Source organism: Lepidochelys kempii, chromosome 11 (genome assembly GCF_965140285.1).
Source record: "Lepidochelys kempii isolate rLepKem1 chromosome 11, rLepKem1.hap1, whole genome shotgun sequence".
Classification (NCBI taxonomy): Eukaryota; Metazoa; Chordata; order Testudines; family Cheloniidae; genus Lepidochelys; species Lepidochelys kempii.
In genome coordinates this window covers 56258629-56285980 of record NC_136390.1, presented here as the reverse complement: position 1 = coordinate 56285980, position 27352 = coordinate 56258629, and the positions used below count along the sequence as shown (strand labels likewise).

Here is a 27352-nt window from a genome sequence, read left to right as displayed (position 1 = left end):
ATAGTAAATATTGATGTAAAAGCAGAGATGGGGTTGTTTAAAACAGTAATTTAGTGTGTGTGCCTGATTTCTCATTTTAGAGTTAAACAGGAAAAAAAAATATAAAATGTTCTAGCAGGAGCAATGCATCCTTGTCTTCAATGCATTCAAAATGTGGGAATTTTCTTACTGCTGGAGAACTTTACGCAAATTTTAAAATGTTTTCTCCCACGCATCAATAAAACTCAAATTTCAGCTGAATATAAACACCTTTTTATATAGGGAATGAAGGTGCCTTAGTTAAAATAGCCTGAGAATAACTGATGTAACACAAAAAGAAAAGGATTACTTGTGGCACCTTAGAGACTAACAAATTTATTTGAAATTTGTTTGTCTCTAAGGTGCCACAAGTACTCCTTTTCTTTTTGCGAATACAGACTAACATGGCAGCTACTCTGAAACCTGATGTAACAGAATATTCTGTTTCAGAGATGGGGTTCCTAGGAGGAGATAATTTGCACTCTGAGCTTGTAAACATACCATTAGGCTATATGCTATGCAGTTCTAGTTTTATCTTGTTAATTTAAACACAAATCAGGTTCTTAATTTATTCTCAGATTGAACCAGTTTTTTCAGATTTTATTCACATTTGAAGACCATAGTTCAACTTTTCTCTGTGAAAAAACATATTATATACTGCAGATGATTTTTTAGGAGTGCAAAAATGTCAGTAAATATCTGTTCCAAAACCCCCCAAACCATTCACAAAGAACTATTGCGGGTATCTGTAATGAACAGATTTGACATGAAATCCGTTTTATTTTAACCAGTTAGATTACTATATCACTCAGAAATGAGAGAACCACAAGACAATGATGTATTTGTACAGCCTAACAATTGAAAATAAAGATGGTCATTTAACTAGTCGATTCAATGTGTATATGTTGTGATAACATCCAACAGCTATGCTATTTCATATTTTATTTTATATATGTATTATGTTAAAATATTATAAACATGCCTGCTTTGGATGTTATGGTCTTATCAAATTGGAAAAAATCAATGAGATTTAGGGTTATGCAAACATTCCATACATGGTCTATGAATTAGGGCTATCAATTAATTACAGTTAACGTAAGCGATTAGCTGCCGTTTTCACCACACTGTTAAACAATAATAGAATACCTGTTTAAATTTATTATAAATATTTTTTGGATGTTTTTTATGTTTTCAAATATATTGATTGCAGTTACAACACCGAATACAAAGTGTACAGTGCTCCCTTTATATTCTTATTTTAGATTAAGAATATTTGCACTGTAAAAATGATAAACAAAAGAAATAGTATTTTTCAGTTCACCTCAGACAAGTACTGTAGTGCAGTCTCTTTATCGTGAAAGTGCAACTTACAAATGTAGAATTATTTTTTTACATAACTGCACTCAAAAACAGAACAATGTAAAACTTTAGAGTCTACAAATTCACTCAGTCCTACTTCTTGTTCAGCCAATTGCTAAGACAGACAAGTTTCTTTACATTTGCAGGAGACAATGCTACCACCTTCTTATTTACAATGTCACCTGAAAGTGAGAACAGGCATTGTTGTAGCTGTTGTTGTAAGGTATTTACTTGCCAGATATTCTAAATATTCATATGCCCCTTCAGACTTTGACCACCATTCCAGACGACATGCTTCCATGCTGAATTAAAATTAGTATTCCATTATTGTTTAACAATGCAATTAAAAATCTGATTAATCACAGCTTTTTTTTTAATCTTGCAGTTAATTGTGATTATTTTTAATTGTTTGGCAGCCATACTATGAACTATTAAATGGTATCTAAATTATAGATTATTTCAATGTTTCTGGCTGTGAAAGTTACACTGTACTTTCCCGAAAACATTTTAAAATCATAGAAAAATAGGTGAGGCATACTGAAGCCTAACCTGGTGAAACTCTATATGATACTTTTTTCTCTGTATATGACGTGTTAAGTAAGAGTAAATGAAGCATTAATTCCTAATAGACTAAAGAGTATATTGTTCAATTCACTAAGTCAATTCGCACATGATTGATTACACCAGAAGTTCAGAGTATTTGGCTCTGTTCTTTATGTACAATATTACAAATTTTTGTATAGGAAAGTGCCGTGAATGTTAATGGTGTGTTGGCAGGGAAAATGTATAAGCAAAAGTATAAAACAATGTAACTTTTAAAGGGTCCATTAAATACGTGGACCTTAGTTTTGAAAACAAGTACACGTCATCACACTGAGATGTCACACACAAAACTAAAACTGTGACTTCCCAGTCACTTGCAAGATTCCAGTCCTTGTTCTACAGAGATAACATTGAAAGAAGGGCAACAAAAGCCTCCTTTTTTGCATTCTGAGCATGTGCACGGGAGACAGGTGAGTGACTTTCTAAAAACCAGACTGGCTTTGAAGGCCACATTATTGCTAGAAAGTAGAACGTATCCTTGGCTCAGATAAACATCTTCTGCCTTCTCCTGTTTGCTCCTTTTTACCAGTTTGTTCGAAGAAGAAATAATGTCATACGTGCCGCCACATGCCTTACTTCATCCCAGTTATTGCCAGTCCCCAAGAGGTTCTCCAGTATCCTCACCTCAGAACTCTCCAGGTAAATTTTGTTGAAGTTTACAGTGGGATCTTTAGGGAGCAATTCCAGATACTTAGTGTGCACCAAATAAGATCAGGGAATAAGAGTTTTGTCATTGACTTCACCGAGACCAGGATTTTACCCTCTGAACAAAAGCAGTAAAGGAATTCTTGGCTGTCGGATACTTTTTGTGTAATTACTTCGTTACATTGACAGCTTTAATTCTGCATGATGTTTCTCAGAAGAGCCCTTTTTGTAAGACATGAAAGTCTTTCCAGATGATGAGGTCATAGACAGTGAGATGATGAGAATCCACTGTAGTCCAACAGATTTTGAAGTTACACAACAAAAGTAGACAAATAATGTAAATGTAACCTTATTATTTACTCTCCAATTCTGAAGCATGTAGTCTCATTTTCATATGCAGTAGGAACATATAGCTCTATATATGGGGTTTATTTTCTTTGATTTTTGCTCTTTAGTCTGTAAATAATGCCTAAATGACTTGTATTTATTGGAAGTCGTAGCACTGCTGATTTGCTTGCAGAGGTTTATTTGATGGATTCTTGACAGGCTACACTGTCTTGGTGGCCTTTTGAAATAAGTTGGTGTTTTCAGTCCAGTTCTGGTAGGGTTCCTCATCACAAAATCACACTTCCACCAGAGCATTTTCACCAGAGTAGTTAAGGATTGAGGTCCTGATCCAGCAACGCACTTAAACCCAGGCTTCACCTCAAGCACGTGAGTACTCCCATTGACTTCACAACACAAATGAGGAAACTAAAATACCCCGTCACCCTGAGAGATGATCTTTCCAGTTCAAGGTCTTGGAAAGTGTCCTGTAGCTTGCCCTGGCACTGCCCATGCAGTACAAAATCTATAGAACAGACTGTGGGGAAGTCAGTATAGCATCTTTCCTGAGCGCTAAGATTTACTTTTAAAACATTGTTTGAAACATATTTTTGAAAAGAAAAATTGAAAAAAATTAATTGGTGATATTCTTGTTCTTAAAGGGGAAATACTATTCAGATAGGTCTGCTTCTTATTTTCTTGCAAGGCATGGGAAGTTTACTTAATACTGCTGGAAATTTTTTTTCAATGGGTTTGGGGATTCTCTTTGCAAACAAATTGAAATAAAACAGTTGTATGGCAGCCTCGTACCATAGGCCTACTATTAACCAGGATAACCTTTTCAAAAGACCTGACATAGGCTCTTAAGTGCCTGAATCACCTTTGAAAATGGGACTTAGGCACTTATAAACCTAAGTACCATTGATTAGCAATGGGAATTAGGCAGCTAAGTCATTTTAGCACTTCTGAAAATTTTACTCCTACTGCACATAGGACACAGTGGCCTAGTAACTGCTGTAATCCCCCAAAGGATTAGTTTCATCACAATACTATAATAATCTCATTATAGTATTGTAGTAATCCTGCTGTCGTTATTAATTTACATTTTGCTTCATATAATTACATCCCAGTTTCCTTGAGATCAGAGCGCTGTTGTTTCAGCAGAACTAAGGCCTAATCCCATTTCTGATTCGAGCAAACCAGCGTGATGAGGCATGAACCTCTCAAACTGGAAACTTGCCTTGGGCTCACAATGAGATTTGACAATAAAAAAAAAAATGTGTTCAAACTCCAGAACTTGTGCTTTGTTTCAGACTGGTAAAACTTGTTTCTAACTGACTTGAAAGGTTGGGGGTTGGACTAGATGACCTTCTGGGGTCCCTTCCAACCCTGATATTCTATGAAAGGGTCCACGCTGGGGCACCAAAGTCTAGAGGGCTGAGGAATAAGGGGGAGTGACAACAGTTATACAAAGTCAGACTGCTGTCACTTACCATGTGTTTAAGAGTGTGCGTACTGCAACTCAAGCCTGCTGCTGCACAATGATCTTTTTAAACCACCAGCTGCACGTTTGCCGTCATGTCGCCCATTATAGTCTCATCTGCCACTCCAGGATGTTAGGGCAGAAACACTCTGGCGAGAGGAATGGATATCTGGTATAATCCCCAACCAGTCCCTCGTCGCCAACCCCACAATTTGCCCACCTGGTTTTGACCTGCCCCATCGCCAGTGGTCCCTGTTGAACAGGTTCTGCTCCGGGCAAGGTCTCTGTGCAGCCAACCAGTATTGCTGGGGCCTTCATGACAGTCTACACCACTGAAGATGCCATCGCTTGGCTAGACGACTGTGCACACGCTAAATAAATCTGTCTGCAGACACACACTTTAGAATATGTGACAATATCTGTGCATGTTTAAATAGTGATTAATAATTTAGTTAATTCAGACTAAATTATTTCAAATGTAGCAAAGCCTATTTTCTCCTCCGAGGTCCACATACAGCAGTTTGATGTTTTCAAATATAGCTGGTATTATTTTATTGGAAAGGAATAGTGATAGATAAGTAAAAGGAAAAATGTGGGCTGAGACAAGACCACACCTGGAAAATTCAAGCCTGTAAGAAAGGTTATCAGAATGTTGTGTTTTTGTAGTCTTGCACTCAGCCCAACAGAACTAATAATCCATGCCCCATTCTCACAAGCTTGGGGTAGCATATGTGTGTCCTGAAAGTCAAAAGACTGGATTCTGTGAGACCCAAGGGGGACTCTTCAATGAAAACATCCTGCTACCACTGCCCTTCCAGCAGGGTGCTGTCAGTCTGAGCTCTTCAGCCTATCTCAGTGGTGGCGTGCTGCGAGGGGAAAGGTGATCTCTAAAACAGCAAGGGTCTGAAGCATTTGCCTTTTGTAGCTCAAACCAATACCTTGAACTTATGTGGAATGCAGTCAGAAGCCAGTCCTGGTCACAGATCATGGTCATAAAGTTCTCCCTGTAAGCAGTTTTGCTAACCCAGCAGGCTGTTGCATGCTGCACTATCTGAAGGTTCCAGGTGGTCATGAAATGTGATTCATTTCACTCTTGATATGGATTTTGTTGCCACAGAACAAATGCTACCACTCTCCAGTGTTTAATTTGTAATGAAAGGGATGCCAGGGCTCGAGCAGTTTTTTTTTACTTTCATAACTGATGCGGCAAGCCAGAGGTGACAGGGCTATGAACTCCCAAGCCCGGAGGTGCTGGGGCACAGCCCTGGCAAGCCCTGGCACAAATTTAAGTGCTGGATCTCTCCATACAATCCATGAACTGGGCTGGGGGGGCATAATAGGTGTAAAATAAGTTAGCTTCTCTTGAGGAGGTCCTTCTCGTCAGATTCTGTTGTTTTAATAAAATCTTCTTCTAAGAGGATTCCTAAAAGGTTTGTGCTTTGGATAAGGCCCCCTAACCTTCCAACAGACCTGTTAGTGGGTCCTAATCTGCCCTGATAGAGCTGGATGTACAAAATCTGTTTGTTGCCAAAACAAAAAAAGTGATGTGGTCAAACTGGAAATCTTTGACGTGCCTTGGGGAGAGATGGGTACGGAGTTGTAGTGTCCGAACAAAGGTCCTTTGAGGTATTTGGCTTCCTCAGAATACGCAAAGATAGGACACCTCAAGAGTGCTGTAGGGAGAAGAGAGTATCTTGAAGAAAGGAGCAGTGCATGCTCTCAAAAATGCCTGCTGCTGCTGCTGGTAACTAGCAGGCACACTAAAGTCCGGTCATGCTCCCATTTTAACTTGTCCCTCCCACCTTAGGGCTGTGCAGTGTGACAGGCTACATTTGTATCTATGTCACTATAGTTAAATTCCAATTATCCACATTATTTGTATTTAATATTAAATGTGTTTTCTCTTTATTCAAAGCTTTGGCTGTATCCTGAGAATTTGGATAATCAGAGTTTACCTGTACAGTACTCAGCTTTGGCAAAAGGGCACTAACGATATAGAGGCTGCTCTTACATCCCTATTTCTCACTCTATTCCATGCCATGCACCTGTGAAGGGCAAGGCAGCAGTTTAAGCTGAGTTTTTCATGACTGTTTTGATAACGACTCTCTTCTGAACAGCAGTGAAATATACATCCACAGCTAGTGTTGCTGTTATTGCCTACATTTGTGGCAGCTACTATTTGTGTAGAAACTATTTCTTGTCGTTTGTTAAGAAGAAAGAAAAAATGAACATCCATATACACGCACCTTATTGCTGCTGCAAACTTGGCAGTCTTTTATGATCAAAAGGGATTCTATCCTCACAGTTCTCATTTCTGAAGTGGGTCCACCAAAACACCCTGGTGAAGGTCCTGATTCAGCAAAGTATATAAAGCACCTGTTTAAGCTGAAACACATAATTATTGCCATCCCTATCCAGAAAAGCACTAAACACATAATTTCTTTCCTGAATTAAGACCTAAATATTGAAATGTGAAGATTTCAGATTCATTTTTCTTAGTTACAATTTCTGTTCTAACAAACACAAAAAGATAAATAGAAAACACATTGAATTGGCCTATCAGTCATTTGGTTTTGTGGATGGAGCCCTATGACTTTTTAAAGAGAAATCTTTGAAACAGGTAGTCATTTCTACTGGGGCTCTGTGTGTTTTGTATTGCCAAACTGGCTGCTCTGTACAGCAAGGGGGTGATCTTTTTTAATTCCTTTTTAATTTCTTGCAGTGACACTAATCAGGCTGATCTTACTGGCTTTGCTGTGAATGTGATGTTTAACTTCATAGGAATTGATTAATATCCCTGTATCCTAAAATGTAGTGGTGTCAAATTAGAAGAAGATTTCTGAATGCAGAGGATACAATTATAATAGGGATCAAGTCAGTGTTTTGATCAGTAACCTCAGTTACAGATCTCTTCAGCTACTGTGCTCTTCCATTAAAGGACACAAATAGTCATGAAATTACTCTCGCTATCTCTTTTGGACAATGTAATCTGTTTGAGACTTCAGCATGATTACCCATATCATTTGTATTTTTTGTAGCCCTCTCCCTCCCCTAACACTTTTGGTTCACAAGGTGGAAGTAATTGCTATAATTGCCCAGGAATTTCTTAGCATTTGCAGTGAGAGTTTGTCATGTGCTGACAGAATAATTTCTTGATAGTTTTTGAACCATGAAGCAATATGTTACCAGTTTTATTTACCATGATGTATCTCTTAGCAAAAGTTTCCTTTGGGGGCTGTTACCACAATGCAGATGAAAGTGTGGGTTTGTCACATTCTTTGGTGAACTCATAATTGTACCTCCCTCCACCCACATCAAAATAACCTCCAAATAAACAAATGATGTGGAAGACATCAGTTAATGTACTGTATATATTTAAATGGCTACATATTTTAGAGTATTCAGCAGAAATGTCCAGTAGGAAGCACCTGGAATACTCATTAAAATATGAACAGCTACAGCAGGTTCAATTGATGTGTATGGTTTAGTTTTCCAGAGATGTTCTGCACATGTCTCCTGGAACTCCAAAGATCTCCTGCCATATTCTCCCTCAGAGCCCTGTCTTTTGACTTTCAAGCGACACACATGTTCTGCCTGGCTTCTGAGGATGGGGCATGGATTATTAGTTCTGATAGGTTGAGTGGCTGAGGGAAGGACTACAAAAACACAGCTTTCTGATAAACTCTCCTTAAGAGCTTGAATTCCTCTCACATGCACTACTGCCACCATCATCCTCTGGTGACAGGGAAACACTTGGGATTCTTTAAGGGACCCATTAATGGCATTCGTTGTTAACCAAAATGAGAGACAGTTTCCTCTACCTCTCCCACATCTGTCCAGAGACTGAGTATTCAGCTTCTTCGAGCAATTCCAGCCCAGAGAATGAGGATGCTACCTCATCCACCCCACCCATCTAGCTGATGGCTAAGCAAGCTGCTTCCTCGTCCCAGCCTACTTGTCTAGAGTCTGTGAGCACAGCCCCCTCCCACTGAGAATCTGAGCAAACTGCCTGCTCCTCCTCTTCCCTCTTTCCCTTGCTGAAGGCTAGGCACATTGCCTCCACAGTAATGAAACCTCCTCTGCTGGGTTAGCCTTATATAGGGAGAGAAAAGAAAAGTGACGTACTGAACTGGCTGATATTTTACTTATAAATAGCTTTAAAGCCAATTGCATGCACACATGAGATTACTCACAAATGAGTAGTTAGGAGCCTACCCATATTCCTGGGTGTATGAAACTTCAACCTTCCAGGTATATTTTGAACAATATATATTTCAATGATCTAGATGCCAGAGAGGGAGAGGAATTATTTAAAGTTATAGGTAAGTAGGGATATGAGAATGAAATTAAAAGGGCAAAATGTAGGCTGAATCTGAGGGCACCTTCTTGCAGTGAAATCTTTTGGGCTGTGGAATAGTCTGTCAAGGGAAGTAGAGGAAGTTCATTGACTGAGATGTTTAAAACTAGACTGGACTAAACACTAGAAGGTACCACTGGCTACACAGCTGAACTGGGAGGGAGGTGGGATAAATCCCTCCCACTCCGTGTCACATTAATATCAATGGTTTATTTACCCAATTTGCAATAACTGTGCATGCAACTGTAGGCAGATGTGCAATTTTTTTGGCATACAGATATCTGCCTCCTTTAAAGAACTGTTCCTTAAACTTGTATCTCAAAATATGAATTCACCTTTTTGAGTCATGTTTGAAAGAAACTTAGTACAGTAATTCATTTGATCCAGATATCTGAATGAAGAGAAAAGTCTTCAGTCTTTCCTCTCTCCCAATATTTTTCTCCTTTGTTGTACTTGACTGAGTTTCACTGAGTAAACTTTTTCACAGTATTCTCTCCTCAGTAAGGTGAGAAACTCCATGCATTGATGATTCTATGTGCACTCTATAAGGTGTATTACACACATAGGACATACTAATTTAGCTCATTGGAACCTGTTTTTCTTCTTGACAGTGAAAAACATTTTTTTTAGGAGGATGCATCATTTTAGTCGTTAAACACAGGTATTCATAAAATGCACATATGCCAAACAAAAGTTGGGTCTTTTCCAGTTTCTTTGTTTGGTTTTGAGGGGGTTGTTGAGGTGTGGTTTTTTGGGTTTTTTTTTTGTTTCTTTTTTTTTGAGGGGAGAGGTCTGCTTTGGATGGCTTCAACATTTTAGGACTTAATCTAAAATCTTGAAGCCATTGGACAAACAAACAGCAATCAAAAACATCTAAACCTACAGTAGGTGTGGAGATACGGATCTCTTAGCAGTTTATAAACCAGGATTTTAAAAGAAACCAACCATGTCCCATGCTTTTGGTCAGCAAAGAACCTTCTTTTCAGTCAGAGCTGGAAAGTGATGCTTTGCGTAGCTGCAGTTCATTTTCTGCTTGTTGTTTGCTGCAGGTACTCAGCGTGCTAATGCCAGAGCTCCAGCTCCTTATAAAAGAGATTTTGAAGCCAAACTGAGGAACTTCTACAGGAAGCTGGAGACTAAAGGATATGGACAAGGGCCTGGGAAATTAAAGTATGTAGAAGCACCTTATCAAATAGGGTTTATCTCACAGGCAGAACTTCTTTCCTTGCAAGTGTAAGAACCTCTTTCCTCTGGGAATCCCACTGGTAACATGATGCATTCTTGCACTTATTGAATTCAATGTGAAGTGTGTTATAAGGCACTAAAAGCCATCTCACTCACAGCAGAGAACACATTTGAAGCATCTCTTCCCGATGTTACCTCCTGCTGTAGTTTCTTCACATGCACATTAATACTATTGCAGTGGCAGAAAGTCCTCTGAAGAGCAGCACTCAAAGAAACAGGGAGCAGTTGGGCCACTTCCATTACAACAGTCACTGTGGGGCAAGTTGAAGTAACTCTATTTTCATTTGTCTTGCCCAGCAACAAAAATAAATATACTTTCATATGATTCATCTTTGTGTAGATACAGAATCTTTACTGATCAGAATTTGTATAATTAAATATTATTAAATTCCAAAGAATTTGAAACTTGAACGTAGTTTTTGGTAAAGTTAAGCACTCCATATGTGGGAGTGCCGAAATGAAGGCTTCATGCCACCTTAACTCTGCCTCCTTGTGAATTTTCATTAGTATAGAATAATTAATCGCATGCTTACATTCGTGTCATCGGGCAGCCCCTTCCAGGAGCAGCCTCCTGCAGCAGGACACAGTACGACAGGAATGTCTGCCTCAGTTTCCCCTCTCAGCTGACCCAATAACTTCAGGCTGTCTTGTCTCAATACTGTTCCTCCTTGGGGCTGGTTTATTACAACAGCGTAAGGCCAAATAATCCATAACAAAAGTCCCAGACATGGAGTCCATTTCTCCCCCCAGTGCAAGCAGTTATTAAAATTCAAGACATTTCATCTCTGTTTCCCCCATGCCACACACTGGTGCTTTTGATGGTAGCAGGGCTCTCAGTCCTCTCCTGTCCTTCTACCAGGACAGCCACCCCAGCCCTTCCAACCTGAGTGCAACCCTGCTCTTCCCAGTGTGAACCCCCACAGCCTCTCTCCTGGGAACATCCTGGCTTCCCTCACTCCCACTGGCCCTCTCACAGCTCTTCTGGGTCCAGCTCTCCAGCAGTGAGAATATCCGTGGGTAAGCTCCTCCACAGCTCCTTGGCCTTCAGTCCTTTCCGGCCATTCTTCTGGCTGTCCGATTGAGAGACAGTAGGCAATTCCTGCTGCTGCTCCTGCTCGTGCTCCTCCTGCTTTCAACCCTCTCCAGCCCTGGCTGTCTGGCCTGGGGTCGCCAGCCAGCAAGCCCCTCTCGGCCTTTTCCTGGGAACCACCCTCTGCTTCCTTCTGGGACTCCTCTAGTTCCTGGGTCTCTGGTAGCTCTCATCTTCCTGTCCTGACTGAAGCAATTTACTCTAACTCACTGGCATTTCCCCTCCCTGGGTCTTTCCCTAGTCCTTTATAGCTCCGAGCTGCTGCCCTGCCCTCTTAATTGGGCACCTGCTTTGGCATACGTGAGATTGGACCTACCACGTCACAGCCAATTGGACCTACCATCCACTGTGTGATAGAACTATTATGTTAAGAGATCATCATCACATGACACTTGCCTGATATAAAAAAAAAATCTGTGCCCTACACCAACTGTGATCCTCAAACTCCCATAAGTTAACCAAATAAAAACCTACTTTTCATGGAAAAGATAAATTTTCTCCCAAAGAACCATCTCCCTGCCTCATACCAGTTTTCTAGCTCCAACCACTCTGGGACTAGAGCTATTTTTAAAAAAAAAATTCACTGCATTTAGAAAGGGCAAGGTGTATTTTTCTTTGCCACTTAACCATTTTTGCTCAAAAAAGAACTAGATAAGTTCATGGAGGATAGGTCCATCAATGGCTATTAGCCAGGATGGGCAGGGATAGCATCCCTACCCTCTGCTTGCCGGAAGCTGGGAATGGGCGACAGGGGATGGATCACTTGATGACGACCTGTTCTGTTCATTCCCTCTGGAGCACCTGGCACTGGCCACTGTCGGAAGACAGGACACTGGGCTACGTGGACCTTTGGTCTGACCCAGTATGGCCCTTCTTATGTAAATTTTCCAAAAATATTCACCTTTGGGCAGAGTCCAAACTCTGATAATTTCAGGTGAACATTTCTTAAAATTGTCAACAGCTGAAAAGGGATTTGAATGAAAATGCTTACCTGTGATGTAATTGATTAAAAAATAGAAAAAAGTAAGCTGTAAAAAAAAGAAAAGAGAGAGCTGCAGTGACCAGTTTGGCAAATACCTTGTGCAAGGGGGTGGCTATTGCCAGCTATAAGATCTATGATATATAAATGCTCCTGTTACCTTGTTTTTCTGGGTTTGTGAACTACAGGTATATTTCTGGTAGGATTTACCATCATACCAGAGGTTTTAAGGGAGAGAAACAAAATTATAGTTTATTTTGATACAAATAGGTAACTTTTTAAATTAAAAGTTGTTTCTAAGGTGTTTGAATGTTTACAAATAATATACTACTGCAGCCATTTTGCTATGACAGGCAAGAATAATTCGTAACACAATTTCAGGTGGTTATATTTCCTCCTGTTGTTCTCCCTCTTCTCCCTAAGGGAATCCAGTGCTGCATAAACATATTTTGGCCATGAACATAAATGTTCAGTTCTGTGCAGGATTATTTTGGCCATTATTCCAGACCCTTGATTTTTCCCCCTTCTACAAATTTTCCAGTAACTAGGGCATTACATTTTTTTTCATTTAGTACCAAATTCTGCTCTGAGGACTATTTGCCACTCCAATTGGCATTGCTTGCTGTCCTTCTGTACCTGTTCTGTGCATAAATACAGGATATTAAACTCCAGGGCTGTCAATCCAACACCTTTAACCAAATTTACCTTGCCTTGGACTATATTGCTTTAGTTGAAGAGCCAGATTCTCATTTACCTTAAGGCCACTTTACAGAGCCCCAGCACAGTAAACAGCCTTTCGAGTGGGTTTAAATGCCCACTTCAAAACCCCTTCATGCTGCCAGAATGGTGCAAAGCAGACTGTGTAAATGAGAACCGGACTTGAAAAATTTAAAATACTATTTCTTTATGTGGACATTTTATTAATTTTATTGAATAAAGAATATCCAAGAAGCACATACGCTAACCGATATTAGCTGCTAAATCTGAATCAAATGGTTGTATAAAGAGGAGATTAAATATTGTTTGTATCCATTATCTTGAACAGTTACCAGCCAGTGTAACTATGTGTTTTCATCTGCAGTTCACCTTTGTGAATTACCATGTTTAAAATTATCTTGCTGTGCAGATTAATCATCAGGAGAGACCACTTGCTGGAAGATGCCTTCAATCAGATTATGGGTTACTCAAGAAAAGACCTGCAGAGAAATAAACTCTATGTCACGTTTGTTGGGGAGGAAGGGTGAGTAGTGGAAGTGGGCATGAACACATTAATCAACTATGTTTGCAGCTGTCCTTGGCTATTTCACCATACTGTTGCGGTCAGAGGGGAAAGAGGAAGGATTGTCGTCAGGAAATGCCACAAACATAAGCCTAGAACCTACAGCTGTTCACATTTCACAAAGCCAAATAATTCATTTTGATGCTCTTGGTAATGCATCTTGCTTTTAAAAAAAAAAAAAAAGAGCATGTATCTATGTGTATATGGAATTTCTGCTGTAACCAATATATACTTCAGTGTGTCATTAAGTCAGCAAAAAAACCCAAACCTAGTTGTCATTTTGTTTCTATTTCTTTCATCTCTGCCAGTGTTTTCCTCATGCCTGCTACAAGATAGGAGGTATTTTGATTGGTGGGAGTTAAAGACAGGGTGGACGAAAGGGCCAGTCCTTCCAATTGCCATGCACCCTCAACTCCCATTCAGATCAATGGGAATTAAGAGCCCTGGACACCTTTCAGAATCACGTCCTTTGTCACAAATAAAACTTTCAGAGGCAACTGGTTGGTTGCTATTTGTTAAATAAACAAGTGTTTCTAATATTCCACAGCCATGCAGCAAATGCTTAGCCTGCAGCTGACTGAAGGCTGATGTGTTGTAGCATTTGTATGATTTGCATTATGAGGCCAGGTTAGGAATTTGGTCAGAGCTCCTTTATCCAAATGCAACTTTGAACAATGTATTGCTTTTCTTCCCTGCCCCCCCACACCTTTCCCCCATGAGTTCTTAAAGCCTTTTACAATGTATTATTTCATTAGACCCAAAGAGACAAATCTTACTTCATCCTTTGCCACTGCACAGGGACTCCTGGCAGTGTAATCCAACACAGTTCAACTGCGGAGGGGAATGCATATCCAATGCCCAGCACCAAGCCCTGCACTGCAGTGGCTCCTGGCATGACGGTACTCAGAAGGTAGGTGGGGGTGGCAGCACGGCAGGAGGTAGGTTGTGGGAGAGCATATCCAGAGAATCTGCTACTTTGAGGATCCTCTGTTTATCCTTCATGTTGTAGTAGTGATGTGTAAGGGGCATAGAGAGCTGCTTCAGCTAATAAACTGAAGTGGGTGCCACAGCCACGCTACTACCTGTTCTCTGCCTTGCTGAGCTGCTAGGATGGGTGCTGGCATGAGGATTTGCCCCAAAGGTCTGATTTTTCAAGTGGCAAAACATGCAGATTAACTTGCATTTTCACACCTGATTTGCACACACAATTATTGGCAACATGCTTGAAAATGAATAGTTGTTCACGTCTGACCTTTTATGAACGTGATTAAAACTGTAATGATTGTAAACATACTGAATTTTATTCACATGTGTTTCAGAGATTTTGCACTGTCTTTAAGGGAGCTGTTGCAAAATAGGTCTTGAACCAGTCCTTATAATACTATTGGTTGTTAGTACCATGTGGTTTGGCATTAAGTTTCTAGAATGCTTTTCACAGCTCTGGTGTAGTAAAAGCAGTTTGTACAAGATTAGATAAATACTCCTTTTAAAGGTTCTAAACTCTGTAGTGTGTTTAAAGTTCATCCTCAACGGCCAAGTTTTAATATGACCTAGTTAAAGTTTTTAAGTAAAATGTGGTGGTCTCACCCTAACTGCAAGTGTGGGCTTGTTCACATACATAATATCACCATACTGACTGGCACCATTCAGATTGATGGGTACTCTTGGTCCAAGAAAAACCCAGAACTGGAATGGCAGGAATGCAACAGTACAGGATTAAGGTGTTTTGATTGAACTTATTTCAGCCTTTGTTTTTACTACTAGCAGCTTCACCCAAATTTAAAATATATATAAAATGATTGCAAGCCATACATGAGAGAATGGGAGAAGGGGAGGGGAAGAGCTGAAAAAATACAATAAGAAAATAAAACTAAAGTCAGGTAGATTGTGTTCTTCCAGATCAGATCATGTCAGGTTTTTGCTTTTCTAAACACAAAATGACAAGATGAAGAGTGGCCTGGATGAGGAACACGTTACACACACTGTTCCTTTCTCCCCTGATAGCCACTTCTGTACAAGATGCCTTTCTTTGAGGAAAAGAATGAGTTATTTTATGAGTAACATCAAATCAAAATGACATTAAGTGTCTTGCTAGCAAAATGACTAATCTCAGCTTTATACAATCATTTGATCCAGTTTTGAATGGTGAGGGGATGTGTGCAAACAACTCTTTCAGCATAGATGATGCAAGGATGTGAACCATGCAGAACTGCTCATTTAGTTAGATGTAGGATGACTATCTGTGGGGGAAGGGAAAGAAATAGGAGAAATTTTGAAAGAAGCATGTCCTACTCTCCCCCACCCCCTTTTTTTTAATGCAGGCTAAACTATTGTTTGATAATTGGGCAGGAACTTGGTTTTATGTTTCTGTTCCTCGTCCATTTGTAATGCTGTAAATATAAGTCATAAAGAAATAGGTAATGAAATCCCCACTGAATGTATATGAGAACATTTTGATTAACTCTACGCTTGTTTGCTTTAGCACATGGGGTAATTTAAACCCCACTGTTGCGATTCAGACAATTTTATCATGAGTCTCACAATACTTTGTGTTTTTTCTTATAAAGCCCCAGTTCCTGAAATCATGAGATTATATGAGAGAATCCACTGTACTTTTTTTTTTAAATAAGTTCTAGTCCTCATGGTTTCAGAAAAGAATCAAAATCTCAAAGCAAATAAAATGAACCCCAAATATATTAGTTTTTCTACATTTCATGATTTTCCAGCCAAACATTTGGCTTTTGGGACCAGATACTTTTTTAAAAATATTTGGCATTGGTAAAAAAGGGATAGTTTAAAAGGGATAGTTTTAGGGCCTGGATTTGCTGTCAATAGCAAAATCAACAGTATCATCCATCTACCTTAGATGTCTTCAGATATGACTTATTATTACTCTGTCATTTTTTATTTAATGGTTGATTATATACATGTGAAAGCCCATGTCTTGGGCCATCTCAGATGACAAAAGAATTAATATACTGATGTTTCTGATGCCTTGAATCCTGTAGTGATATCCTCATGCCCTGCTCCAGCCCTGTAAGTCAGGTAAAATGGCTGGAGTGGTATAAGTGGGCCATAAAAGCCCCAGTGGCAGCAGCAGGTGGATTCCCTTGGTCTTGGTGCAGACACTGTGGAGGCTGACTCCCAAAGATCCCCTTGTAAGTCCTGGTGCAGGGGGTGTGCCCGAGCCAGGCTGCAGCATACATCACTGTGAAGGCTCTGGGAAGCATTGTGGTTCATAGGTTGGCCCAGGGAGGCTGCCATAATTCAGAAGGGCCCCTGGGACTGTCTAAATTCCAGTCTCTCTCCAGCCCTCAGGACAGCCCAGGACTGGGAGGGTCCACAGATGGCTTAAAGTTAACTTAACATTCCTAGCTCCTGTTAGAAGCACAGCTCAGAATCTCACCCATGATTTAAGTCCAAAGAACTGTTTAGTCTAAAGAGATCATATAAAGTAAAATAATGTGTCATGTTTTCTTACTCTATGGCTATTCTTTGCATTTATACTGTAAATGCTTATTTAGCACTGATGAAGGTGACTTTGAAAAATAACAAGCATCTAACTGTATCAAAAGGTCCTGCTGCTACAGTCTGTTCTGCATGTCAAACAGCTGCCTTGCATGAGAGGGTGGTAGTTTAAAATGCCTAACGCTCCTCCCCAGGAGAATTGAAACATGCTGCCAACCACAGTACTTCTGTGTTTGAATACTCAAATGCCTCCGGTTGCAGCTGTTGTGTGGCTGAGTGCCTATTGTATGGAGTTTTTTCATTCTTGTGCCAAGTCTTTAGTTGTGGGACAAACCTGACTGACAGAGCAGGACTGTAATGAATGATCCATCTGATGTGAGTTATATTAACTGTATGTATAAAAGCAGCTGGATGGAATAGCTGGAATTAGATAAAACACAAAAGTCATGTTTTATCCTGGGATTTCATGGCTACTATGGCTGCCATGGGATTATCTCAGAAGTTTAGAGGCTCAACTCCTATAGTTGACCATATTCTTGATCGGGTGTTTGGGCTGGGATTGGAGATTGAGCAACTGGAATTTTGCCCATCACATGGAACTATCCTTTCCTTCTGCAACTTGAGGGTGGACACACCTCTCCTGTCCAGGTGAGAGACCAGCTTTGATACTCCAGTCTGAGATGTTAATGGAACCTAAATGCTTCCAGATCACTGAAGGAGAATAGTTTTTCTTCAGATAGAGCATTCTTAGCTTCATTCTCAACTTGACAGTGATCCCTAGACTGTCTCTTCCCAACTTCATTCCCACAGGTCACATGCTGGGTTTATAGATGGCAGGCAACAACTGAAGTTGCAGAGATGACTGGCAGAGTGCTTATGGCAGAAGTCTTTTACTGAAGCTGATCGATTTGTGCAATAGATTTTTTGCATTCTTGTGACATGGATGAGTAGGAGGCAAAGGAGAGTCTCCTCCACTAAAGCATCGGCATCATCTTGATCAGTAGTTTTTTTGTGGGTGCTGAACAACACAGATAGTCTGAGCTGTCATTGCTTGCTAATTGTATTGTGTTCCTCCCATTGTGAGGAAAAATTACATTATTTGATGGACAAAATTGCCCAGGTTCATACTGAACTGGTTGCATCTGTGAGGCTGGGGCTGTATGTTGAAGGGGACTAAGGCTTCTCTGCTTGGGTTTCAGTCAGCATCACTCACTAAGGTAATGGAGGGAACTTTATGTCACAAATATCCTGGGACCCACACAGCTACAATAACACTGCAAACAACTCTTGTTGTTTTCCTCCTTGTTTGGTGAAGGCCGGTGGGGAAGAGCTGGGCCAATTGCTGGTGGAGTTTGAGAGTTTCAATTAGGGAGGGTGGGTTGCTTGCCTACCTTAAAGCATTTGTACATCCATTGCTCAAGAAACCGTCAATGCTAACTCTTGTTCTTTATCTCATCTTCCATTTCTGGGTAAGATTACTGAAAAGGCTATGGCAAGAAAACTCTCATGGTATCTAGATCCCTCCAATTTCCTTGACAATCTGGTTGCAGGCTTGGGCATGGCATGGAGACTGCTTTGATGGATGAAATGTCCTAGTGATGGATTGGGTGCCCAGGTTGATATTAGGTCTGTCAGCTGCCTTTGGTAACTCTTGATGGTAAAGTAGTGTAGAAATTCATGGAACCCTAGCAGAAACAGACACTAAGGAATAGCTGTCCATTACTTTCTGTTAAATCCCAGAGTGTTTTGCACCATTAGTGCGTGAGAGGGAGCTCTCCTGTGGCAGGGTTCTATCTGGCCACATCTCTTATTTAATGAGTATCTGAGGCTATTGGGAGGGTTAGTGTTTAAAAAAAAAAAGAAAGAAAGAAAGAAAGAAACAAAAACCTTGGTTACATTGTCTTCAATGTGCTTGTGACACCCTGCTCTGTATCTCTGTAGATACTTACATGGACCCCAGCATCATAGTATCTTTGGTGAGGTAAAACTTTGAAGAATTTATCTTCATAAACTCTTCTGTGAGGTGAAAAGTATTCATTTCCACATTTTACAAATGGGGAACCGGGGCTAAATGTCTTGCCCACGTCACATAGGAAATCTATGTCACAGCCAGGAACTGAACCTCGATCACCTACATGTCAGAACAAGGCCATCTTTTTTCCTCAGCTGAAGCAAATGGGTGGTGGAGATTGGGGCATGGATAAGAGCTACTTGGCTGAGGCTCAATGCAGAAAAGACTCAGAAGATATTAATAGGTGGGAGAAGGCAAACCTGATATGGTGGAGATTACATCTGCTCCTCTGACTGAGAGCGTGGCCTGCCTTTTCTCACTGAGGTGGTTAGATGTTTAATAACCAGATATCAGCCAGCAGTCAAGGTGGTTGTGACCTTTTCTTTCTTACATGGACCTCTCAATATCATCACCTTTACCTTTGTCATCTTGAGTTTAAACTACTGCAGTGCATTATGCACACTGCAAAGTGGAGTTATACCTTAAATTCATTCAGAAACCGAGCTGGCGCAGAACATGGGAGCCTGCTCACTAAGCAGGGTTTTGCACTGTGAACATATTATACGAGTGCTCAGGGATGTGGACAAATTGGAGAGAGTCCAGTGGAGGGCAACAAAAATGATTAGGGGATTGGAGCACATGACTTATGAGGAGAGGCTGAGGGAACTGGGCTTGTTTAGTCTGCAGAAGAGAAGGGTGAGGGGGGATTTGATAGCAGCCTTCAACTACCTGAAGCGGGGGTTCCAAAGAGGATGGAGCTCGGCTGTTCTCAGTGGTGGCAGATGACAGAACAAGGAGTAATGGTCTCAAGTTGCAGTGGGGGAGGTCTAGGTTGGATATTAGGAAACACTATTTCACTAGGAGTGTGGTAAAGCACTTGAATGGGTTCCCTAGGGAGGTGGTGGAATCTCCATCCTTAGAGGTTTTTAAAGCCCGGGTTGACAACACCCTGGCTGGGATGATTTGGTTGGTATTGGTCCTGCTTTGAGCAGGGGGTTGGACTAGATGACCTCCTGAAGTCTCTTCCAACCCTAATCTCCTATGATTTGCGTGAGCTGCTCTTTGTTTTTCCAGGTAAGATACTAAGATGTTTATTTTCACATGTAAGTGCCTGAATGGCCAGTTTAGAGAACTGCCTGTTTCAGAGAATTTTTCTCCTTGTGCCATGCATTTGCAGTGAGCAGTGACACTCCTTCAATTTGAATGAGAAGGAGCTGCTGGCAGGGCATTCTGAAGAGCCTCTCATCTTTGGAATCCAGGCCCCACCTTGGTCTAAAATAAAACAAATTGTTTGAGCTTCTGAGCACATTAAAAAACTGATCTGTTTGCTCAGGCTTTTGCACAAGGGAATAGAATGGCCAGCATTTTTGGAAAAGGGTGGAATATTATATATTTTAATATAAACTCTTTTTGTATTGTATATTATTTGTATATTTGAAAAAGGACATAGATGCCCAGATCCAAGGATATGTACATTTTTATATTTTAGGTATTTGAAATCAAAATAAAAGAGGAAAAAACCCCACACATATATAGTGCAAAGCATGTCTCATTCTATACATTTGATGTTGTATATTAACTGTGCATTGGATAATTATCATAAGAGGTACAGATTGTCCTTTCAAAGTTTAGTCTCTTGCCTTTTTATATGTACGTTATCCTGGCACTACTTAGACTAAAGAAGGTCAGTGTCTGAAATCCTTGGGCTATAGTGGTGCTTTATTTCCTCTCCTTTAGGGCTATAATAATGTCTGTTCCCAGTGGGAAACTCCCCAGTTTTCCATTCTGCACTGCTACAGAGGTATTAGTCTTGCACTTGATTCACTTCAATTGTGACCCTGGGAGGAGTGGCAAGACAATAATTTGTCTCAATTCTATTTCAGCAAGGAGGCTGTCTGTCCTACCAATTTGAGGGCAATTACATGTCACCTGGAGAATGCATTTCCTTCAGGTTCTACTAATTCAAGATTATAGTTTCTAATAAATAAAGAATCTAAATAACTCCCAGCTTTTTAAATAAAAAACAAACTACTTTGATAGGGTGAAGGTCCTGAAAGGAGAGAGGTAGTCCAAGAAAGATAAAGCATTAAAGTAATTTGAGATTTTCTTTGTAAAGGAGAATATAACTCTTTGAATTTCCATATTGCTTCCAATCTGCAAGGATACAATGATTGGTTTTTCATTTCTGGCCTTGATTTGTCAGATGCATATATGTGTAGGTTTAATGATGGCTCTTTTATTGTGTGCTGTATATAGGAAGGGATTTCTGCTTTCCCTTTAGCTTCTCCAGAATGACTCGAGTTGACACCAGTGATCAAAGTTATTCTCAAGAGACCGATATAGACTAAGCAAGGGTCTTCACTGAAGGTTGTGTGTCACTTAGGCCCCAATCCTGCAAGCTACTCCACTTCAGTTATGGCTCCATGCGGGCATAGGAGTCCACCCACATGACGCATCTCACGGGATCAAGGATTTAAACACCACAGTGATAGGTGCCTTAGAAAAACCTTATGCAATGGTTAAAAGAACGTAAATTTATAGAGAATAAGTCCATCAGTGGCTATTAGCCAAGATGCTCAGGCCTCTGCATCACTCGATAATTACCTGTTCCGTTCATTCCCTCTGAAGTATCTGGTATTTGCCACCGTCAGAAGACAGGATAGTGGGCTAGATCAGTGGGTCTCAAAGCCAGTCCGCCACTTGTTCAGGGAAAGCCCCTGGCGGGCAGGACCGGTTTGTTTACCTGCTGCATCCGCAGGTTCGGCAGATCCCACTGGCCATGGTTCATCGCTCCAGGCCAATGGGGGTTGCGGGAAGGGTGGCCAGCACGTTCCTGGGCCTGCGCCGCTTCCCGCAGCCCCCATTTGGCCTGGAGCGGTGAACCACGGCCAGTGGGATCGGCCGAACCTGTGGACGCGGCAGGTAAACAAACAGGTCTGGCCCACCAGGGGCTTTCCCTGAACAAGCGGCGGACTGACTTTGAGAACCACTGGGCTAGAGACCTGACCAAATATGACCATTCTTATGTTCTTATGATAAGCCTTGTTGTATCAAATAAACCTTCTGTAATTAATTAACTTGAATTTTTTTAAAGGTTGGATTACAGTGGACCTTCAAGAGAGTTTTTTTTCCTGGTGTCCAGAGAGCTTTTCAATCCATATTATGGTTTATTTGAATATTCAGCCAATGATACCTACACAGTACAAATAAGTCCCATGTCTGCTTTTGTAGACAATCACCATGAATGGTAAGAATTAATTTTTAATCTTATTTTTTCTATTGTTTCTACTTGTGGAGAACCAGCTCATATTTGTTCAAACACAGAGTTTGATCTTTTTAACCAGCAGTAAAATAATTGCATTTCTTTAGACTTTCCTCATTATTATTTTTTGTAGTTGGTGGTAACAGATATTCTTTTTTCTCACAATGTCAGCAAAGATGAGATTTGGAACATATGTATTGTGGGTTTGGCTCACTATATGAAACTCCACACTTCTTGTACAAGAGCAAACATTTGCTTCACTAAAGCACTGTCAGTCCTTTGTGCATGAAAAGCAGATTATATTAAACACTGGCTTGTAGTCAACTCAGTGTATGAGAGATTTCAATCAGCTTTTATTGCATGTTGTTTGTTTGAGATTTTTCCATGAATATAGATTGTTCCAAGTAAGGCAATCCACATCTGGAGTAGGAAAATCTATTGAGATATCTCTTCTTGTTCTTTGCTATTTAATCAAGGTCCATATATCTGATAGTAGCCTTTAAAATCTGTAAAAAGGATGTACTATGAGGAATCTGAAAAACAGAGGAAAAAAACCTGAAATGATGTGCAGTATATATCTATCTATAAAATGTATCATATATATATATAAAATTGCAATTTCATGATTAAGGGCCAAATTCTAAACTGGTATAAATCAGTACATTTCCAGTGAAATCAGTGGAGCTATGCCATTTACACTAGCTGAGAATCTGGGTCTAAGGTATTTAAATTACAGTAATGGGTGACAGCTGCAAGTCTGTGTAGGACAGAGGCAAATTAGGGTCTCAAATGATGTAGAATCATTGCAATGAAGTATAGTTGAGAGTTACGCCATTTAGTGCTGGCTGCACTGCTCATCAGTTGAAGCAATGCACTTGTTGGACTCTGGATAGAAGTTCAGCAACAACAAACTGTATATGCTGCATCTGAAAAAGCATGACAGTCTGACAGAACAAGGTGCAGGGCTGTGCGTGGCCATCTTCTCCCCATCCCAAGCTGTGTGGAGCTAGAGATCTAGCCAGAGAGTGAGTGGGGCATGACCCATTTGTTTCTGGAGAGACTAGTGCTAGCATCAGCATCAGAGAGAGTGCAAGGAATGGACCTGTGCAGAGAGAGAGGAAGCTTTGTGTGTCTCTTCCCCATCTTGCAAACCCTGCATAGGGCCAGGCATAACAAAGCCTTAATTTTTCCCAAGTAAAGTAGTTCTGAGTATATATCTTACCAGGAAGTCTAGAAACTTGATTTTCTTTCAGAGAGCGCATTAGGCTTGAATCTGCTTTCAGATATATGGAGGGCATGCCTAGTTTCTTTAATGAGTTTTTTCACAATGTTCTGCAACATGCACCATCATTTCTGACAGCAGAATTGTGCCCTTGGAGTCTAACAGAGTCTATGTGAAGGCCCTAGTGTTGCAAACAAAGTTGCCACGTTCCTAATTTCTAATCTTCCAGCAGCAATGAGTTTACAAGGGGATTTAAATCATGTTGGTATTTTTTGGGGGAAATGGAATGGTAAGGGTGATAGTTTCCAGCCACTCCCCCAGAAAAGGTTACATGGAGCCCAACATCCATCAGTCATGAAAAAGAGCATGGAGCCACCCACTCGCTAGAAAAGGATGCCTAGAATAATCTGTTAGTCAGTCTCTCAGTGCTCAGAAAGGGAGAATGAGGAGATGGAGGGGCAGAAAACAACTGTCATGTTGGAAGCCAGGGTTTGAAAAAAGGACCTAGTTTAGTAGGGTTAGAATGAGTTCAGTTTAGATTTCAGTAGCTGAAAAGTGGCAACTTCAGCTTTGAAACCCCAGGTACTTTCCACGCCTTGCAGATTTTTTTTTTCCCGCTACATTCTACCGAGAACTAAAAAGAAACAGGCTACCACAACACAGTTATAGTTATCTGATTTAAATATACTATTAAACTTGGTACATAGACAAATGATAGGGCAGCACACAAACCACAAAGTCTGAGTGTACTGGTTATAACTCATTTCCTTTGTCGTTCAGGTTCAGGTTCAGTGGTCGAATCCTTGGTCTTGCTCTGATACATCAGTATTTGTTAGATGCCTTCTTTACACGGCCCTTTTATAAAGCCCTCCTCAGAATGTGAGTAGAAATGTTCTGATTTTCTTTTTCTCATGGAAAATGCAGTTTTTGACCAGCGATAAATGTTAGGTTCTTTACTCCAAGAAGATAGGTCAATATAATTCGGTCATTTAGTTTTAATCCAAGGTTTACTTTAAAGTATAGTTGCCTAAATTAAGTCCCATTTATGGTACTAGCCAGTTACTTGATGACTTAGATGATGTTGTTGCTGATAATATCAAAACCTTGTGATTCCTGTCAACCAATTACATCACCTGTTCCTTCTATAAAATCATACTCTTCAAATCCTGCAGTGAAACATCAGATATTAATAGAGTGCTTGTTCATTTGTCTTTAATGACTCATAGGACAGGATGTGAATCAAACCTTATTTAGACTTTTTAAGATCGGCGTTTTCAAAAGTAGTCTCTGATTTTTGGTTGCTTCAATTTGAGGTGCCTAATTTGAGATATCCTGGGTCTGATTTTCAGAAGTACTGCATCTTGCAGCTCAGCTGAAGACCACAAGAACTGCAGTTGCTCAGTACCTCTGAAAATCAGATCTAATGTTTAGGGATCCAAAAAAGGAAGCCCAAAATCAGAAGCCACATCTGAGAATTTTGGAAGATGATTTATTTTTATCTGTAAAGCACTGTTCACATTTATGGTGCTGTGCAAATAATACAAGCTTATTTTTACAACAACCAAAACTGTATTAGGTGCTTTACAGAATTTTTTTTAAAAAGGCATGGTCCCAATCCCAAGGACCTTACAGTCCAAGGTTAGAGGTGATGTGGCGGGGGAGACGAATAAAACAGTAGGGGGGATGGGTGGTGAAAGAGAAGGACACCAGCAGTAATATTATGTGATTACTTAGTTTAGTTATCTATTGGTCATAGTGGCTTGCTAGAAGTTTTTTAAATAGCTGTGGGCCAGATTCTGCCACCTTCACAAACAGTGGGCCTGATTCATGATCCCCTTATGGCCTTGCCAGCGGAAAGACACTACAAAGTAGCTTTATGGATACCCCTGCTCATGCACTCCCTCCTGGGTCTGCAGCTCCACAGAAGGTGTCTGAACCAGCTCTGCACATATCTTTGCAGGAGACACTGACTAAATTTGTTAGTTCTAAGGTGCCACAAATACTCCTGTTCTTTTTAAGTATTACAAGAATTAATAGCATTTTTTGTAATCCATGGTCAAAATAAGGGTATTAGTAATTGAAATATGGTGCAAGTGGCCAGAATTCGAAATAAAGTGAAATTTACAAGCAAAAGGTCTTTAAAATGGAAATTCAGGGTTTTGTAGTTTAACAACAAAGAGATGAGAGTTACGCAAGTAGTTGCTATTATCATTGCTAGGCAAATACAGAGATTCAGAATAGTTTCTACTAACTTGACTTCAGAACGTCAGCACAAAGGAATCCAGTAACCACTGTTCTTTGTTCTGTTGATTTCTCTGAGCTCCCTTTATTCTCAGTTTGTTTTGTAGGGCTGTCCTGTCTCAGCTCTGTTAATGAGCACGCACTACTGCTGTCAGCTATATTTGTATATTTTCTTCTTGTTTATGTTAGACTCTGTGACCTGAGTGACTTGGAATACCTTGATGAGGAGTTCCACCAGAGTTTGCAGTGGATGAAAGACAACGATATACATGATATCCTAGATCTCACATTCACTGTAAATGAAGAAGTTTTTGGGCAGGTGTGCAAGATTGCTACTTTTCTTTCCTTTCCTCTTTATATTCTGTTAGGTAACTGTTTCTTTGGACTGAAAAATGATGTCATTCCCAGCTGATTTGAGTTCATTAATAAAAATCTTGGTTGATATGAACAATCGAAAAACCTATAGAGAGATTATCATTCGTTACCTACCAGTGCAATACCTAAAGAATGCAGAAGTTGGTTTGCATCTCTTATTTTGAAGCTGCTTGTTCTTACTTTGTACTTGACATGATCTGGTGAAAACAGGGATTTCAGTTTCATGTCATCTGTCTGATTTTATGTACTCCAGTCTGTTAAACCAATCTGTGCTTGGCCTAGGATATTGGGGAATTAGCGCTACGTATTTAACAAAAAGCTTGAGTTTACAATATATTCTTGTTGTATTTATATTATTTTGGTTATGGTTTTCCTCTAAGATCACTGAACGGGAACTGAAACCAGGGGGTGCCAACATCCCAGTCACAGAGAAGAACAAGAAAGAATACATAGAGAGAATGGTGAAATGGAGAATTGAGAGAGGGGTTGTGCAGCAAACAGAAAGTCTAGTTCGAGGTTTCTACGAGGTGAGAAATCCTACTCAACTCTAGTTCCCATATGTATATTATGTAGCATTCTCCATACTTGCCTTTCTAATACACCCAACCATGCAGTATTTAGAAAACATAGGTTAAAATCAGGAGTGAGAGTTATATGTATCCTACAGTGCACCTAATGTATTTCATAATAATCAAATGTCGTCTTATATATGGGGAGGTCACTTGTTGGAGGTCATTGAGTCAACTAACATGACTATATTCTAAAGAAATGGAAAACATTTTTACCACTATTTGCATTAGCAGCAGTGCAAACTCAGATAATAAGGAGAGTTGAACTCAGGAAGGAATTTTTTACTCCATGTCCAGCATTACACAATTGGCTGAGGATATTTCAAGATGTTTTCCTTTACATTTTCCACCTTGAACATGGACCTTGAATATATTGACCCTTATTGCCCTGGAAGTATTTCTGTATTATTTTTCTAATAATTTTCCTTCTAAATACTAAGAGCTTCTAATGAAACTGAATGTAGCTACAGTATGAAACCCAGTGGAAGAATAGTCCACATATTTGCATCTTTTGAAAAATCTTTTAACCTTAAACCTCCCCATTCATTGAACAAGCCAGAACATTACTTGAAAAATGATACAGCATTAGTAACTGCGGAGTCTGTTTATTAGGAGGCAAAAATAACACAAACAATGAAGGCAGGTTTCTATGTATTCTATTTCCTTTCACAGGTTGTTGACGCTAGGCTGGTGTCTGTATTTGATGCAAGAGAATTGGAACTGGTTATTGCTGGCACAGCAGAAATTGACTTAAGTGACTGGAGAAACAACACAGAGTATAGAGGAGGTGATATTGATTTTTTTTTTCCCTAGTCAAAGTTA

At 40.1% G+C, this 27352-nt stretch overlaps 1 protein-coding gene across 6 annotated transcripts in view; it reads left to right on the top strand.

The window, feature by feature from the left end:
• Positions 1-27352, top strand: part of HECW2 (HECT, C2 and WW domain containing E3 ubiquitin protein ligase 2) — a 262737-nt gene that overhangs the window by 220653 nt on the left and 14732 nt on the right. For 5 of the 6 annotated variants that reach the window (XM_073306249.2, XM_073306251.2, XM_073306250.2 and 2 more), the window contains 8 exons: positions 2510-2619; positions 9839-9959; positions 13230-13343; positions 21956-22108; positions 24126-24224; positions 25776-25905; positions 26342-26488; positions 27203-27317. In XM_073306249.2, the coding sequence (XP_073162350.1) occupies positions 2510-2619; positions 9839-9959; positions 13230-13343; positions 21956-22108; positions 24126-24224; positions 25776-25905; positions 26342-26488; positions 27203-27317 (989 nt within the window). Of the gene's footprint in view, positions 1-2509; positions 2620-9838; positions 9960-13229; positions 13344-21955; positions 22109-24125; positions 24225-25775; positions 25906-26341; positions 26489-27202; positions 27318-27352 lie in introns of those variants that run through there. The other variant, XM_073306254.2, reaches the window with a different exon arrangement.